We start from the raw sequence: 15431 nt of genomic DNA, 5'->3' as shown, positions 1-15431 counted from the left end.
AAAAAATGACCAACCCAATTTGCTGCTGGACAAGTGTGCTACAACTGCCTGTCCTGTACTGGGCTTACCAAGGCATGTTCGGAAATACAGAAATGATGGACGAGGGGAAGGGTACCATGGCGTGCACATTGCAGGTCTCTTTCTAGCAGCTTCCCAGAGCCAGAGGCTGAGTGCAATTCTGCAATGTCAGAGTCCATCGGCAAAGACAAAGGGTTATTAAAAAAAAAAAAAAGAAAAAGAAAAAAAAAAGAATGCGGCAGAGAGTGTAATGGATTACCTCGATGCGCACCCTCGACAAGACTAGCACTCGGAAAGCTGGTAAGTTTTAAAAATGCCAGTAACTAGAACATGTTTTCAAATTAAAAGTCCATGCGTAAAAAATAAATAAAGAGAAGTTCATAGCATTAGGAATCCTATAAGGCTTGCAAGTATTTGCTAAAAATCATGCTAACCGGTAGCATCTAGGTACTAGCTAGCCGAGACTGCCGAGCGGAATTTATACTTTTTGTGGCCTTTTCTGTTTCTTCTTCTCCTTGTCCTCCTTTACAGACTTCTATTTACATTTGGCTTTAAATATGAAAATACTTGATAAACTTTATAAAATGTACATTTTAAAAATATTTCTGAAAAACTGACTTGAAAAACAAAACAAAACAAAAACAAAAAAAAACAAAACCCCAAACCTCTGCACCAGAAATATTAAGGGGAGGGGATCTTTCTTTTTTTCTTTTTTTTTTTTAATTTTCTCTGAATTCCTTTTACTTTAAAGAAAAAAGCTGAAGTCCTGCATTCCCCTTTCCCCCATCTCTTATCCCTCCCTCAAACATCTCAAGTATCATCACCCAGTGGGAGCTCTGTGCACCTGGGGCACACCAACCTGGAGAAGGGGTCCCCTTTCTCCCAGCCGGCGTCCCATTTCCATCCCTTCCCCTTTGCATTTTCATGCGCTTTCCGTTTCACTGAATACTCTTTGGTTTAGGTATTTTCCTTGTACAAGTATATCACAATAGCAGCACTAGCAGCACTCAGTTGTCTTCACTACTGTTGACCCAGAAACTGCAATCGAGTCGCTTTGCGCGTTCAGCTTTCCTCTCATTTACTTCCCCCCACCCCAGTAATAGCCTTGTACTTAATCGTCTGCCCTCTCTAGTAGCCAAATCTACATTTACAATGTCAAATTTCCACAGTTTCGAACCCACCCACTGCAGATACCATCTTATCAGAGACCATTTCATTGCAGGCATTTCTTTCAGGCAGGGCTGGAAGGGGCCAGCGGCCTTCACAGATATCTGTTTGCAGAAGACATTAGACCTAGAACAAGCTGTTTTTTAATGGCATACAGTGATCCAATACTGTAAGAGTGGACTAGGGTTGCTGTCCCCACCGCCTCCCCTCTCCACCTGCTCCTCGGGGGAGCCACCAGTGAGCAGGCGTGACGTGCAGTTTGGTTGCATCCTTGATCTTAGAGGCACAGAGAATTTAAAGCCTTCTGGGCGAAGGAGCCAGGGCCAGAGCATCGCAGGAGGTCACAAAACCTGCTCAGAGCTCGGCCATGTCTCTCATCCACTGATCACTGATGTTGATGTTTGCGGGGAAAAGGAGGCAGGAGATGGAGCTTGCCTTGCAGCCTCATCCTCCCAAATAAACCCTCTCCAAATGAGCTGGAAAATACACTTTTTCTGACACCCTTGCCCTGCTGAAGAGAAGCATTTTCACAAAATGCCACCATTCCTGTGCCGTTCCCAAGAGCTGTGTTACAAAAGCCTTTTTACCTCTCCATTACCCTCTCCCAAACCTCTTCCTGGGGATTTATACATGGCTCGGCTCATCTGTGCCCAAACACCCGCGCCAGAAGCGCTTTGCCCCGGCACAGCTCACCAGCTTCCCTGTCCCTGGCAGATTTTGCCTGGAAACGTGGGGGTCCCACGCCTGCAGCACGGCGGATGGCTCAGTTTTCAGGGCGCTGAGGTCTAGCGCCAGTTTGGGAATGTGTGCACTAACACTCGACCTTCTGCTGCAGCCCGGCTCGGCGAGCAACCGGGGAGGACAGATGTTTGCTCCTTTGCCTTCCCCCAGCTGTGCTTCTCCTTACCAGCAAGGAAGGGAATTTATTCCCCCGTAGAAGGGAAATAAGGCAGGGTAGATCCCTACCTCACTTTAGATCCGAGTCATAAGCTTTTAGAATAAGGTGCAAAATAAAGGTCGTAAAAAGAAAAACAAAAAAATCAAAAGAAAAAAAAAAGTGTCTGAGGTTTGAATTTTTTGTTTGTTTAAAGCAGCCTGTTTCTTTTTTTTTTTCTTTTTTTTTTTTTTTCTTAAATAAACTCCACTGTGCAAAACTGTGCATTTTCTTTGGTATCCACTTAGGTAGTTTTAACTTAGTACTTTTTTCTATGTATATATATATTTCATTTTTCCTTTAGTCAGAGAATTAAATTCTCCCCCCAAAAATCTTAATTTTGCTGGAGGCTACTGATTGGCCTGATATTACATAATGCCCCTTATGTAATTGGAAAGAGAGAAATTGATTCTAGCTATCAAACTACTGGCCTCAAAAGGAGTTTAGACTTCCTGGCAACGTTGGCCTCTCTGTAGTGATCACGAGCTTTTCAACCCCAAAAGTTCAACACTGACTTTTTTTTTTCTTTTTAAATTACACAAGAGAAAATAAAAACTACACTGCAACAAAAATAACCATTTGTGTTCATGTAGTTAGCAGCAGCTTTTTTAAAAAATAATTATAATAATAATAATAAGGCAGATTCTTGCCTTTGTTATGCCATTAAAAACATTCTTGTTCCCTAGAGAGAAGCATTCTGGAAAAAGTTGAAAAAAAATAATAATAACCCAACCAAAGCTTGCCTGCAAGTTCAAGTTTTGTAAAAAAATATATACATAATTTATTCTACAACATATGTGCCTTCTGTTCATACTTAGACATGTTTAGTGCTTTGTGTTTAGAGTTCATTTTCTGTTGTCCCTCCTACGAGGACAGCCCTAAAACCAGCCGGGGTTTCTCAGGTCTGCTTGCCTTCACACCACTCTTCAACAGTACCGTTGTCTGAAGACTGTTCTGGGCCAACTTCTCAGGTCAACGTGCCTTTGACCGATAGATTTTTTTTATTTTTCCTTTCAACCAAAAGAGAGAGGAAGAGTTTGTCAGTCATATTTCCGACTCCCGCCGTAGCGGCCGTGGCTCTAGAGGCACCCCCGCTTGGTTGTGGTGGTCCATGTCGGGGTGGGTGTCTGTGCTCATGCTCTCAGGCACCCCAGTGTCAATCTCCTCCTCCTCTTTGCTGGTGAGGGCCACTTCGTTCTCGTAGCAAAAGGAGTTTGCGTTCGAGAGAATGTATTTCTTTTCTGCTAAGTCTCTGGCACTGCAGATGGGTGTGTTGGGCACTTCGTATGTTTTGTGGAACCTCGAGTAATCCACTTTGTAGTAGTTTTTCTCTTCAAAGAGTACGGGCTCATAGCGGTGGCCCCAGAGGATTTCGTTTGCCAGATATGAGCTACGGCACTGGGTCGTCATGGCAGTAGCTTCCACCATGCCCTCTAAAATTACTACAATTTCAAAGTCAGCATTGTCCATGTCTTGTTTGCTCAAGTCATACAAAGGACTGTCTTCATCTATTTCGTGTACTATTGTAATTGGGGAGACCAGGAATATGCGGTCTATCCCGCTGTCAAACCCTACGTTGATGTCTATTTGATCCAAAGGGATGTACTCCCCTTCCGACGTGATCCTGGATTTGAGGAGCTGTGCTCGCACATGTGCCTCCACCAAGTGGCTTTTCCTCAGGTTCCCGACGCGCCACATCAGGCACAGTTTCCCGTCTCTCATGGCCACCACGGCATTGTGGCTGAAGACTAGAGTTTCGTTTCTCTTTTTTGGCTTAGCCATCTTTGCCATGACGGCACCAATGATGAAGGCGTCAATGATGCAGCCTACTATAGACTGGAAAACCACCATGAAAACTGCAATGGGGCACTCGTCTGTGACACACCTGAAGCCATAGCCGATCGTGGTCTGGGTCTCAATGGAGAACAGAAAGGCTGCAGTGAAGCTGCTCACTTGAGAGACACAAGGTTTGTTATTCTCTTGATTCTCCAGATCCCCATGCAACAGCGCGATCAACCAAAACACACAGCCAAAAAAAAGCCAGGAGAGGATGAAAGTCAGGCAGAAGATAACTAGCATCCACCTCCAGCGGATGTCCACACAGGTGGTGAAGATGTCTGCCAGGTATCGCTGTCCCTTCTCGCCCACGTTAATAAACTGGACGTTGCAGTGGCCGTCTTTTTTGACAAAGCGGCTCCTGCATTGCTGTCTGGTGTGTACCTTACTTTTTCCATTCCCAAAGCCGTTGGCAACGGCCATGGTTGCCAGCTTCATGCCGTCCTCCTCCGAAGACACGATGCTGTAGCGGTTGGTTCGCACGCTGCCCATCACTACTGCTGTGGACTGAGGTGCTTCTGCTTTAGAAAACAGTCTAAGTTTCTGCAAAACCCTTTGGAGAAACAGTTTTGAAAGTTCTAGAGGAACACACACACACAGAAAAACTGGGGAGAGGCCGGAGTCCCCAAAAGCCCTTGGATCAACCAAGGACGGTCTTCTGGCATGCAGAGTTAGCTTAACAAGTAACCGTCATAGAGAGGGCATGGTCTGCAAGAGAAAGAGAAATGTCGTATTAGATCCTGGAGGAAAAGGACAATGAATCAAGCCTGCAAGAATCAAGTAAAACGACTCCTCTGGATTTGCAGGAAGTTTCCTTATTCTTAACAACAGCATTTTCTGGAATGCACAGTTCTCCGAGCGCAGTTATATACTGACAGAGGTGACATCGTTACTATAGAGAAGCCACTGCTCTTCTCAGTGAAAGCACTGTGATCATGTCGCACAAGTCTCTAAGCAATATTCACTTTAAAGTCAAGCATGCAAAGAATCTATCTGCTGCTTACAACCGCGCTTTCTGTTTGTTTTGAAACAAAGAATTAGCTTTAGCCTCCATCTGTTCAAATAAAAATACTGAAGCAGCTTTTAACGATGTACAAGGTCTGTCTCCTGGACTGCTTTACCTATGGCAAACAAGGGAGTGTGCAAAAGGGAGGACAACGTGTGCTGAGAAAAATAATAGAGTCAGGAAATGCAAGCATAAGTATCAGTGATTTCCTTTAAATTAGCATGAAACAGTTTGGGGAAGAGACCTTTAAAGCTCATCCAGTGCCACCCCCTGCCATCGGTAGGGACCCACGTAGCCAGCCCAGACTGCCCAAAGCCCCCCCAGCCTGGCCCTGGGCACCTTCAGGGACAGGGTACCCACAGCTTCTGCCTGGGCCAGGGCTTCATCACCCTTAGTGAAAAACAGCTTCCTTATATCCCATTTAAATCTGCACTCTTGCAGTTTAAAACCATCTCCCCTTGTCCTGCCAGTACAGACCCTCTCTTTCTTATAAGTCCCCTTTATGTATTGAAGTTACATTGCATAGAACTTATGTTTGTTTTTTTTTGTTCATTTACTTGTTTGTTTTTATTAAGTGGGAGTTAACAAGGCATTGTGTGCTCTCTGCAAAGGAGAGGAATAAAGGCTGCATTAGTACCCGTAATGCCATCAACTCGTTGGGTTCTGGATGGCTTTTACATTTATATCAGGTTTAAGCCATATGAAGCAAACTAAACCTGGTAACAGCCAACATCTGCCCCTGTGAATGCAACCAGCAGAAGGCTACGGTGGAGTAGGGCTGGCTGAGAGCCTTCGTAACACCTTTGGTGGAGAGTACCAGCACCTTCCCCTCGGGAGCAGGAGGCAGCGGTTCTGAGTGTCCTCTGGGTCTTAGATGCCAGCAATTAAGACTCAGCAGAGAGGCTACAAAACCTTCTTCCGGAGGGTAGAAGCTACCAGACTTGTTTCAGGGAGGTCTGGCTTAGACCCAGGCTTAGCTTTTAACAAGTGCGTCATCCATTAAGTCATGCACTGTACATCAGGAAATGTAATTGAAATGCTGCAGAGGAGAAGAGATGCATTACTGCAACTGCTCCATCCATACATGCACCCCACGGAGGAAATAAAACCAAAACCAAGTGCCGAGGAGCGTCTGCTATCTGTTGTCATGGGAGAGGAGGCTTAAACACCTTTTACGTTAGTGGGGGATTAAATCATGATACTCTCCTTAAGGGTCTACCTCCTTTCCCAACAGCAGCGCCCAAAGCCCGGCCGAAGTGTTCCAACAACTTGAGGGATTTCAAACAGTTTCTGGGCCCTCCCACATCCTTCCACTACATCACGAGGGCTTTAGGTCAGCAAACACTTGTTGGGAAAAGGAGCAGGTGACAAACAGAGAACAACAGCATGCTTGCAGTTGCGTGCAGGATGTTTTTCCCTGGAGGACGTCTTCAGGGTTTTCTTTTACCTTCTCTTTTTTTCTCACTTCTGTTTGTTGTGCAAGAATGGGTCCAACCCCTACTTGCCGACATTAGTCATCTGTGACTTCAGCAGCAAACAAGACATTTTGGCAACTTTTGATGGGTTCATTAGTGTCCTGTTTGAGTGAAATGTAGATTTACGGGATGGTATAACTGCCCTTATGCTAATCTGACTATCTAGCCTATACTATGTCGGGAGTCACTTTTTCCCTTGCACCTTTTTAATCATGGGGTTTCTCAAAAACCACAAAGGAATTCTTTTAATGTTCACTTAAAAAACCAAAATCTTAAAAATATTTTTAGAAACCTGAGTAGAGGGGGAAAGTGAAATTGTTTATGCATTCCACACACAGAACTCCCTGAAAAAGCATTGCATTGGTTCACGGATTGATCACTTTTCTAAACCACATCCTATAATCATAGTCGCGTTCAACTTCCACATTCAGAGTCTGCTTTGTTCCAGGCTGATGGAAATACACAACCTAGGGAACAGATTATTTTGAAATCTTGTTTTTTTCCCCCCCTCTGCATCGTCTCTTGGATTTTAGAGGAAAACTTGCGGTGGAGGGAAAGATAAGCTGTAAAGTCTCAAGTGTCAGAATATGCAGCTCCCCCCACAAAAGGCTTGACCCCAGGACATTTGTTTGAATTCCACAAATCACTGAAATCCTAACGGCAACTTCCTGCAGCGAGCTGGCTGAATTTAGAAGTTTGGGACCCGAATGAGGTATCGCACACTGCCATATCCCCGCTCGGACCGTCTGAGCACGTTCTGCCTCCTGTACATCTGCACAGCATTTCTGTGTCCATCAGAAAAGCTTTATAGCTGCACGCTGTCGGCTCTCAGCCCCAGGAGCAGACCTGCACCTCCTGGGCTCCGAGGATCCTAAAACTCGGAGGTGCGCCCGGGGGCACGCTTTGCTAAGTTTACAGCCTGCTCCTTGAAGTTTATACAACAAAGCTCTGGCATGCTCCGCCGCTGCTGGCGGGGTGGCTGTCTTCTTTCTGCTACACAAATCGCCTCTCTTCCTCGCGAGTGCTCGGCATGGGGAGGATACGGGGAAAGGAACATGGCCAGCACCGTGCTTGGGCCCCACCAGGTCTGTGTTCACCCTGACCTGCACAGTGAGTTTCAGCAGAGTTCACCCAAAAGAAATCCCACGAACAATCAAGTGAGCATGAAAATTTAATGGTACTTCTTCTTTTGCTAATCCACCTGCTGCTGAAAGGCAAAATGAGCCTGCTGCCCCCACATACCCCGACAGCAACGCGTTGGAGGCTGGAGGTGCTCAGCTAGCGCGGGACCAGCCCCACAAACCTCACCAGACAAACCCAGAACCCGCAAACCAACCCAACCCTGTGTGTAATTGGGTTCAACACACTGCAACCAGGCTCACACACACAGAGCTGTAAAGTCAATCATCGCTAGGTGTGTTATCATTATTATTAATTGACGCTACCGCTCCTGCTGGAAGAAGATCGGAGACCAGAGCAACGCAGCTTGCAATTACCGGCACTGGCACCGACGCAGTGTTACCGGGATGGGATGGGATAGGATAGGATGGGATGGGATGGGAGAGCCACAGACTTATTCTGCTTCAAGGGGATGCTTGGAGGAGCAGAGGGAAGCAGGGCTGTGCTGCTTCTGCAGCATTTCCAAGCCAACATGGGTGCGAATCCCACAACCAGAAACCCAAACCCCCACTTTCCCCTTAGCATGCATCCCCCTCAAGATTTCCCCAGAGGAGAGACATTTACATCACGTCTAAGCACCGCGACCAACACCTTGAAGGGAATTTGGGCAGAAGGTTTAATACTGAGCAAAAACTGTGAAGTGCAAGAAGCGCGGGGGAGAGAGAGGAGCACTAATGAGCGCTCGGAGCAGTTATTCCCAGGCTGACGCCACGCAGCCCCGCAGCGTGAGCAGGGCACATGTTGCTAAGAGAGCACCGGCGCTACCTTAGCGAAGCGCCTTCCCCTGCTGTCCTCAGTAAACAGAACAAAGGAGCTGCTCGCATGAGTGAAGCCCGTTCCCACAGTCCCTGCTCGCTCGCTTCTGTGTGCAGCCACCCCAAGCACCTTCCCCCAAAGCCCTGCCGCACTTGGACGTCGCTGCCCAGCACCACTCCACTTGGCAGGGCTCACGTTACACGGGGTACGAAGCAGTGAGGTGCCTTCAGAAGGATCTGTCCTTAGCCATCAGGCAGTGAGGGAAAAAAATGAAATAAAATAAAATATAATGAACAGATGATGCAAGGAAATGGGTATGAAGAAACAGGAGAAAGGAAAGCACAAGTGGCGTTTGCATCTGCTATCCCGCAAAGGAGCCGGGTTCGGGATATTTCTAGCTGATGACAAAATAGCTACAAGTGAAATAGTCATCACCAGGGGGTGTACTTGATGCACCGGCTGTGAGGATGGAAAAGCAAACAAGTGTAAAGGTAAGGCTGAAGCACCGAACAAGTGCCGCTGCCTGCGGGCCGGACGGGGCTGCATGGCCCCAGCACTGGACACCAGAGCCAGCGCGCACCTGCGGCAGCCCCAGCCCGGGAAGATGACAAAGCAGTCGCTCAAACCCATAAATAAATCTGCCATTTCTTATCAGTATTTTTTCCTCTAGCTGTCATGAACTATGTTGAAACAATGCAGCCTCTTCACCGGCTCCCCAGCTGCAATGTTGTTTTTTTTTTTTCTTTCTTCCTATTTCTGGCAGGATGATTGAAAATAAAGAAAATCCCCCGTTTCCATAAGGGCAATGAATGAAGTTACGGGTAGGTTTCACACCCCTCTGAAACATTTCGGACACTCCTTTCAAAACCACGCATCTGATCGCTAAAGCTTGATACTTTTGACCTTTCTCTCGTACAGGAAACAACAGGCGAGAAGAATGGGAAGGGATGGAGCAGTGCTGCTCCTGCAAGACGGAGTTGTCATGCAAACTTCCAGCCCTTCCCCCGAATAAAATATCTCGGGGGGAGCAGCTGGTGCATGGAAAGTTATGAACATAAACAGATGCTGCAAGCAGATGCTCGAGTGTTCCCAGCATACCTATCTAATTATTTTAGGCACTGAGAATAGCTCGGGTCTGGTACATGACAAACGCAGGAGTTCCCCCTCCAAGGGGTTATGCCGAACCGTGCAACAAACTCCCCAAGCAAGGAAAGCTTCGGCTCGGGAATTTCGGGGCACCCTGCATGCCCCTGGCCAGCTCCCGGTGCCTCGCCCCTGCCCCCAGAAAGCAGGCTGGCATCTCGGGGGGGACCATTTGCAAGAGATGCAATAAGAAGGCTCTCCTTACCTGCCGGTGGCCTTAACAGAGGTGCTTAGAGAGTTAAAAGGGCGTAAGATCCAGCAGCTGGGGGGACGCAGCAAGCCAATCCCAAGGTGCCCGCCGGCCGCCGCCGCACCGCTTTGCAACTGAGCCACTCAATGAGCCGCTGCCCCTTTTTGCGGGCTGCCATGGGATGTTTAATAGCGGCCCTGCCGTCCCCGCCCTCGGCGCTATCCCGGACCAATGGGAGGCAGGAGGCTGGGCCGTGCCGAGCCGAGCCGAGCCGCGCGGGGCTGCGGGGAGAGCGGCGGAGCGGCCCCGGCCGGGGGGAGCCGCGGGGCTGGGAGCGGAGCGGGGCTGGGCGCGGGGCTGCCCCGCCGGGGGGCGCCGCGGGGCACGGAGAGCACGGGGGCGGCTCGGAGGGGAGGCGGAGGTGGGAGCGAAGAAGCTCCCGAGCGCTCATCCCCGGAGCGCTCATCTCCGGAGCGCTCATGCCCGGAGCGCTCATCCCCGGAGCGCACAAGCCCCGGGGCGCCCATCCCTGGGGCGCCCATCCCCTGAGCACCCAGCCCTGGAGCGCACAAGCCCCGGGGCATCCAAACCCCGGAACGCCCCGAAGCGCCCATCCCCGGAGCACCCATCCCCGGAGCACCCATCCCCGGAGCACCCATCCCCGGAGCACCCATCCCTGGTGCGCCCATCCCCGGAGCACCCAAGCCCCGGAGCACCCATCCCCGGAGCACCCATCCCCGAAGCGCCCATCCCCAAGGCACCCATCCCCGGGACACCCAAGCCCCGTAGCACCCAGCCCAGCCTCCCCCGAGCCCCAGGGCGCCCACTGTGCCCCGCATCCACCGGTTGAGCCCGCGGCCACCAAGCACCTGCCCACGGGTGTTTCCTCCCCATGCTGGGAAGGGCTTTAACGGGCAGCTTGTGAAGGTGCCGGGGGATCTGCGTGTCTGCTCGCTCCAGTTTTCTCGTCTCGGGCTTGTGTCCGAGGGCCGGTGTAGGAAGAAACAATAGCAGGGAGAAAACAGTTTTGTTCCTTTCTGTAGTCACATTCCATCTTTATTTCGGGGAAAAGAAATGCTAAAATGCAGGGTATCTAATCGCAAACATCCAACCCTCGTGTGCACGAGACACAAGTCAGGCATACCGCACTACCGCTATTTTAAATTAACATCCTTCTCTTTGAAATCTAACGTCCCTTCCAAAATAAGAGCTTTGATCCCTGAACTAAGGTATTTTAGAGCAAAGCTGGAAGCAAGAAAAGTGCCTGCAGTACGTGGGACCCATCTCTTCACTTCAGAGATCACCTGTGGCAGTGCGATCAGCAGGCTGTCTGGCCACTGGTGAAATGTGCAGAAATCAAAATGATATTTAATAGCTTGTCCTCCCCACAGTGGACGTGGCCTAAGACATCTGACAAAGAAAACAAGGATGAAATGTCTGGCTGGGAGCCCTTCAGGAACAAAAACAGCCTTGTAAGCATGCTCTGAAGTTTGCCAAACTCCAGCTCTGATGGACAGTGCAGGGGTGTTAGTTTCCGAGGCAGGTGTCCTCTGCTGCAGCGCTCTCCTGCTGCCCGCGGAAAGCCGAGTTCCTGAATGCTAACAGCTGAACTGCATCAGAGAGCCCTGTGTGCTGTGCTAGAAAAATAAGAGCGAAGGTGACTGCTGAATGCAAGGCTCGCAGACCACACAAGGTGTTAGAAGTTGGCGCGAGCACCTTAAACTGCACCCAGGGCTGCAATGGTAGCTGCTGCAATGCCCAGCAAGCAGGCGCTGGGTGGCTTCAGGGACAAGGTGGCATAAAGCAGCAGTCAGACCTTCTCCCCAGGGGACAGTACGGTCCCCTCTGCCAGGGAGCTTCTTACCATACCCACAAGAGGCTCTAAAGATGATGCCCTGCTTCCCACAGCAGTGCCAGTGCCTGCAGTCACCAGCAGGTCGCTGAAGCTCTCCTCCTCCTCCTCACCGGTTTTGGGAGATTATAACTGACATTAGCAGTCTCTAAATACTCAATAAAAATGCTGTGCCTAAATGCTTTCTCATGGAGTAAAGGCTTGAAAAAAACAAACACTCTCAGGTTGTTGCTGAACAATTGCCGCTGTCACTGCTGTCATTTACAGTATTTGTCGAGTTCCCTATATTCTGAATGAGGAAGCACAGCGCTGGTGCAGCAACAAACACAATGACCAAATGCAGCTGCTTTTATAAGTCCCCAGTGTTGTGTGTGCAGGATATGCAAAGTTTGCACGGTGGCAAGAGGGGAAGAAAAGACATTTCTTTTGTATATTGAGCAATCTGCCATGTTAGGCAATCATATTTTTTATGAATTATTCTTGGGTGGTTCTGTTCATTTTTAATTGAAAAAATAAAAAGTCTTATAGCTCAGGTAAGTTTCTCCTGATTGATTAAACTGGAAAAAAAAATCTGCAAGAGGGAAAGACAATTATTTTTTATGTTCAGTAAGACCAAGGTCACCCATCCACAGGATTTGAAAGTCATAGGGACAAATACTACACAGTCCATGTAACCACACCAGAGGAAAAAAAAAATCCCTAATTTCTCTCAACGTATGTGTGCATCCTCTGAACAGCTAAAATAGCAACGACTTGACCCACGTTGAGGTGTGTGCTCATCTGAGCGTAACTGAAACCAAGGTGCTGTGATACACTATAGCTACGAAATGCTCTGCTGACAATACATGCAGTGTGCTGGAGGGTGGGTTCAACAAATCTCTGCACAATACCCACAAGATGTCACCGATTAAAGCCTGACCTTACAGACTCTTACTCAGCCTTTACTCATGTAAACTGACTGATAAAGGCTACTGACCTACGAGACCCAGAGAGCCCGGATCTGCCGATATGAGTAAGTCTTATTCACGGCAGAATGGACATGCAGGCCAAGCCATTTAGCATTTCACGGTGAAGAAGGCTAGAATATAAACATCATGGCTATTTTATAGCTTTCTTAAAGTTGAAGCAACTCTGCCCAGAAAGCTCTTCTTAGAATGAAATATTGATTCTAATCTATTACACAGATTATAAGAAGTGTAACAAAGCTGTCTCTCGTCTGCGTGAGCTTCAGCAAGAGAAGTACTCCCAAACTCCCCAAACAGGGAAGTTGAAGTTACAAGAAAGGTTTCTAAAAAACCCTTTCCTGTTGCAACAAGCCAGGACAAAGAGGGTGAGAGACAGCTGAAAACTTAACCCTCAAGAGTGAGTGAGGGTTTTTTTGTCTTTTCTCAGTGTTTTCCCATTTGATGTAGTCTAGCTAGAGAAGTACCTTTCTGCCACCACATAGAGCCTCCTTACTGAAATATTAGAAGAGCTGCAGGAGATAGTCATGGTCTGAGGAGTTTTCAAGGCAAGATCCACTATCTGCAAAAGAAACGGCATCAAGGGATTGAAAGGGCTCTGGCAAAGCAGAATATTTATGTTTCAAACTAGGGTAGGAAGTGTAAGAAAAGGAGCCATTAGCATAGTGGGATGCTTTTTCTCATACATCTTTCAGCCTTTCACATTAGTGAAAGGAAAGGCTTTTCTCTTCATACATGTATTTTCTGTTTTCCAGCGTCATTCTCACCTTTGCCATCACGGCCACCCTCTCCCTCAGTCTTGCAGAGATCTGCAGATGACCTGCAGAAGCAAATTAGAGAGTGGTATTGCAGGCACAGATCTTGCCAGCTGGGACCCAGAGGCTCTTGCCCCTGTCTTACTGCATGTTATTAAATTGGTTTTTCTGTCTTGGCGGTGAAATGACCTAATTATCAGATTGCATTAGTCTCCATCTCTTAAAGTGGCCAAATCTGCTTTGGTTCTCAAGGATTTTATTGCCAGCTGAAAATAGCTTGATTGTATTGTATTTGCAAGGAAAACATGGTCTGGTAGAATCAAAGCAGTCGGTTTCCACAAGATGAGAAGAAATGCTGTAAATAACGTGTTGTGCTTTCTGTTGGTCTCACCATTTCCATGCATGTAAACTGGCATAAGTTAGCCTTTCTTCTCTAACCATTAAGTCAACTGGAAAAAATTCACCAGGAAAAAGTGGTTTCCCCATTCACATCAACCCCCTGGGGTTTAGACATTAACTGGATCTTTATAGATCTAATGCTGGGATCTCCAAGGAAAAATGAAGCCACATTTGCAATAAAAGGAATGGGTGAATCCAATGGAAATTCCAGAGGGAGTCAGTTACATGTTCGATAAGACTTGAGAGAGCAAATAAATATATTTTGTACCTTGCAAGCAAATAGGATATACAGATGTGCAGCCAGTGACATGGTTATACTGGATAATACTGTGCTTGTTCATAGAAGGAGTGAAATATGGCATAGGAAATTGAATTGTTTTATATCACCGAGAATAGCGGAATTCACACACCATTCACATTTTCTCTCTTTCCTTCCCAGATACTGTGTGTCCAAAATCTTTGCTGAAGATTTCAGTCTGTCTAATTCAGTCTGATTGTAAAGTCAAACCACCAACTGGTGGCTATATTTTGAAATATTAAAGTAAATGCTTTCAGTCATTGCTACTGCAGATGGTGGATGTGGGAAGCAAGGTGAAGAAATCTCGAAATAATGAATTACAAACAGTAATCCATAGCTAACAGTAACTGTATATAACCAGAAATCCAAAAGCAACCCAAGAAGTTCTGCCAAGGAAAACTTATTTCCAGCACCATATTCCATGTGGTTTGATTCACACTGAATTAAGATGCCTACTTTAAAGGATCTTTAATTTCCAGCTAAACTCTTAGACACAATAAGATATGGCTAAAAAAGGGGGGAGTGAGGGAACACAGATGACACAAGGTGTGGGGAGATCTCCCAGGTCTCAAACGACACTTACCACTACAGGGTCAAAAACCCTAAAAATGATTAGGGAATGTAAATCTGCCATTTAATGTACACCTTGCACGTTCTTCACTTTCTGGAAGACTTGCTTTAGAAAGACATTTGTATAACCATTTAGTCATCTATTTTCACAGTTTAGGATTATGGATAATTTTTTATTTATTTATTTTTTTTTTGGAAATACAGTAAAGTTGAGGGACATCTAGTATCATTTGTGACATAGCAATGTTGTTTATTTTAACTCCTTCAGCCCTCAGTCAGCTATGGCAATTTGTCCTCAAAGGCAATGGGGAACATATGTTCAGATTAATGAGAATGACCTTAGACTAAGTCGCAAAACTGCCCAAGGATTTGCATATTAATACAGTTAATATTTTCCTATTAATCTCTGTAATCATTTTCCATAGTTCCCATTCTTTGGATATCTCAAGGGAAAGGGAGTTAATGGTTAATAAAACTAGCCAGAGTGGTGAGAACATGCCCATGTAGCTGACATAGGGAACCTGACAATTCCTGGAAGGAAAAGGGTTAAGAGCCAGCAACTTACACATACAACACTGTGTGACTACACTTTCATTCTCTTCCTTACAGCTTCAGTTGTTTAGTGTTACTGGCCTGCCAGATTTTCTAAAATCAGGATAGGCTCACGCTCAGCTGAACAGAACAGGGTAAGAATATCTTTGTATTTCTCTGGCTTGCAAATTTTTAGTTATGTGAATACTGTATGGAAGCAGGAGGGCTATCAAGGGAGCAGGTATTCACAGGGTTTTCAATGCGTACCCTGCTGTGGGATAGCACCAGTCAAGCCACGTACTCGCTCGGGAGCCCATGTCGTGCTTGGCCACCTTTCAAACGTTCACCTGCAGAGCCCTC

At 47.1% G+C, this 15431-nt stretch overlaps 1 protein-coding gene across 1 annotated transcript; it reads right to left on the bottom strand.

Annotated features, from left to right (window-relative positions):
• Positions 1–679: 679 nt before the first annotated feature.
• Positions 680–9898, bottom strand: KCNJ2 (potassium inwardly rectifying channel subfamily J member 2). Its single transcript, XM_068654646.1, has 2 exons — positions 9720–9898; positions 680–4663 (listed from the first exon to the last, which is right to left on the bottom strand). Exon 2 carries the CDS (start codon positions 4445–4447, stop codon positions 3164–3166), a length of 1284 nt encoding a protein of 427 aa, XP_068510747.1. The 5' UTR covers positions 4448–4663; positions 9720–9898; the 3' UTR covers positions 680–3163.
• Positions 9899–15431: the final 5533 nt, after the last annotated feature.

Source organism: Anas acuta, chromosome 18, assembly GCF_963932015.1.
Source record: "Anas acuta chromosome 18, bAnaAcu1.1, whole genome shotgun sequence".
Taxonomy (NCBI): domain Eukaryota; kingdom Metazoa; phylum Chordata; class Aves; order Anseriformes; family Anatidae; genus Anas; species Anas acuta.
This window is presented reverse-complemented; position numbering and strand designations above follow the sequence as displayed.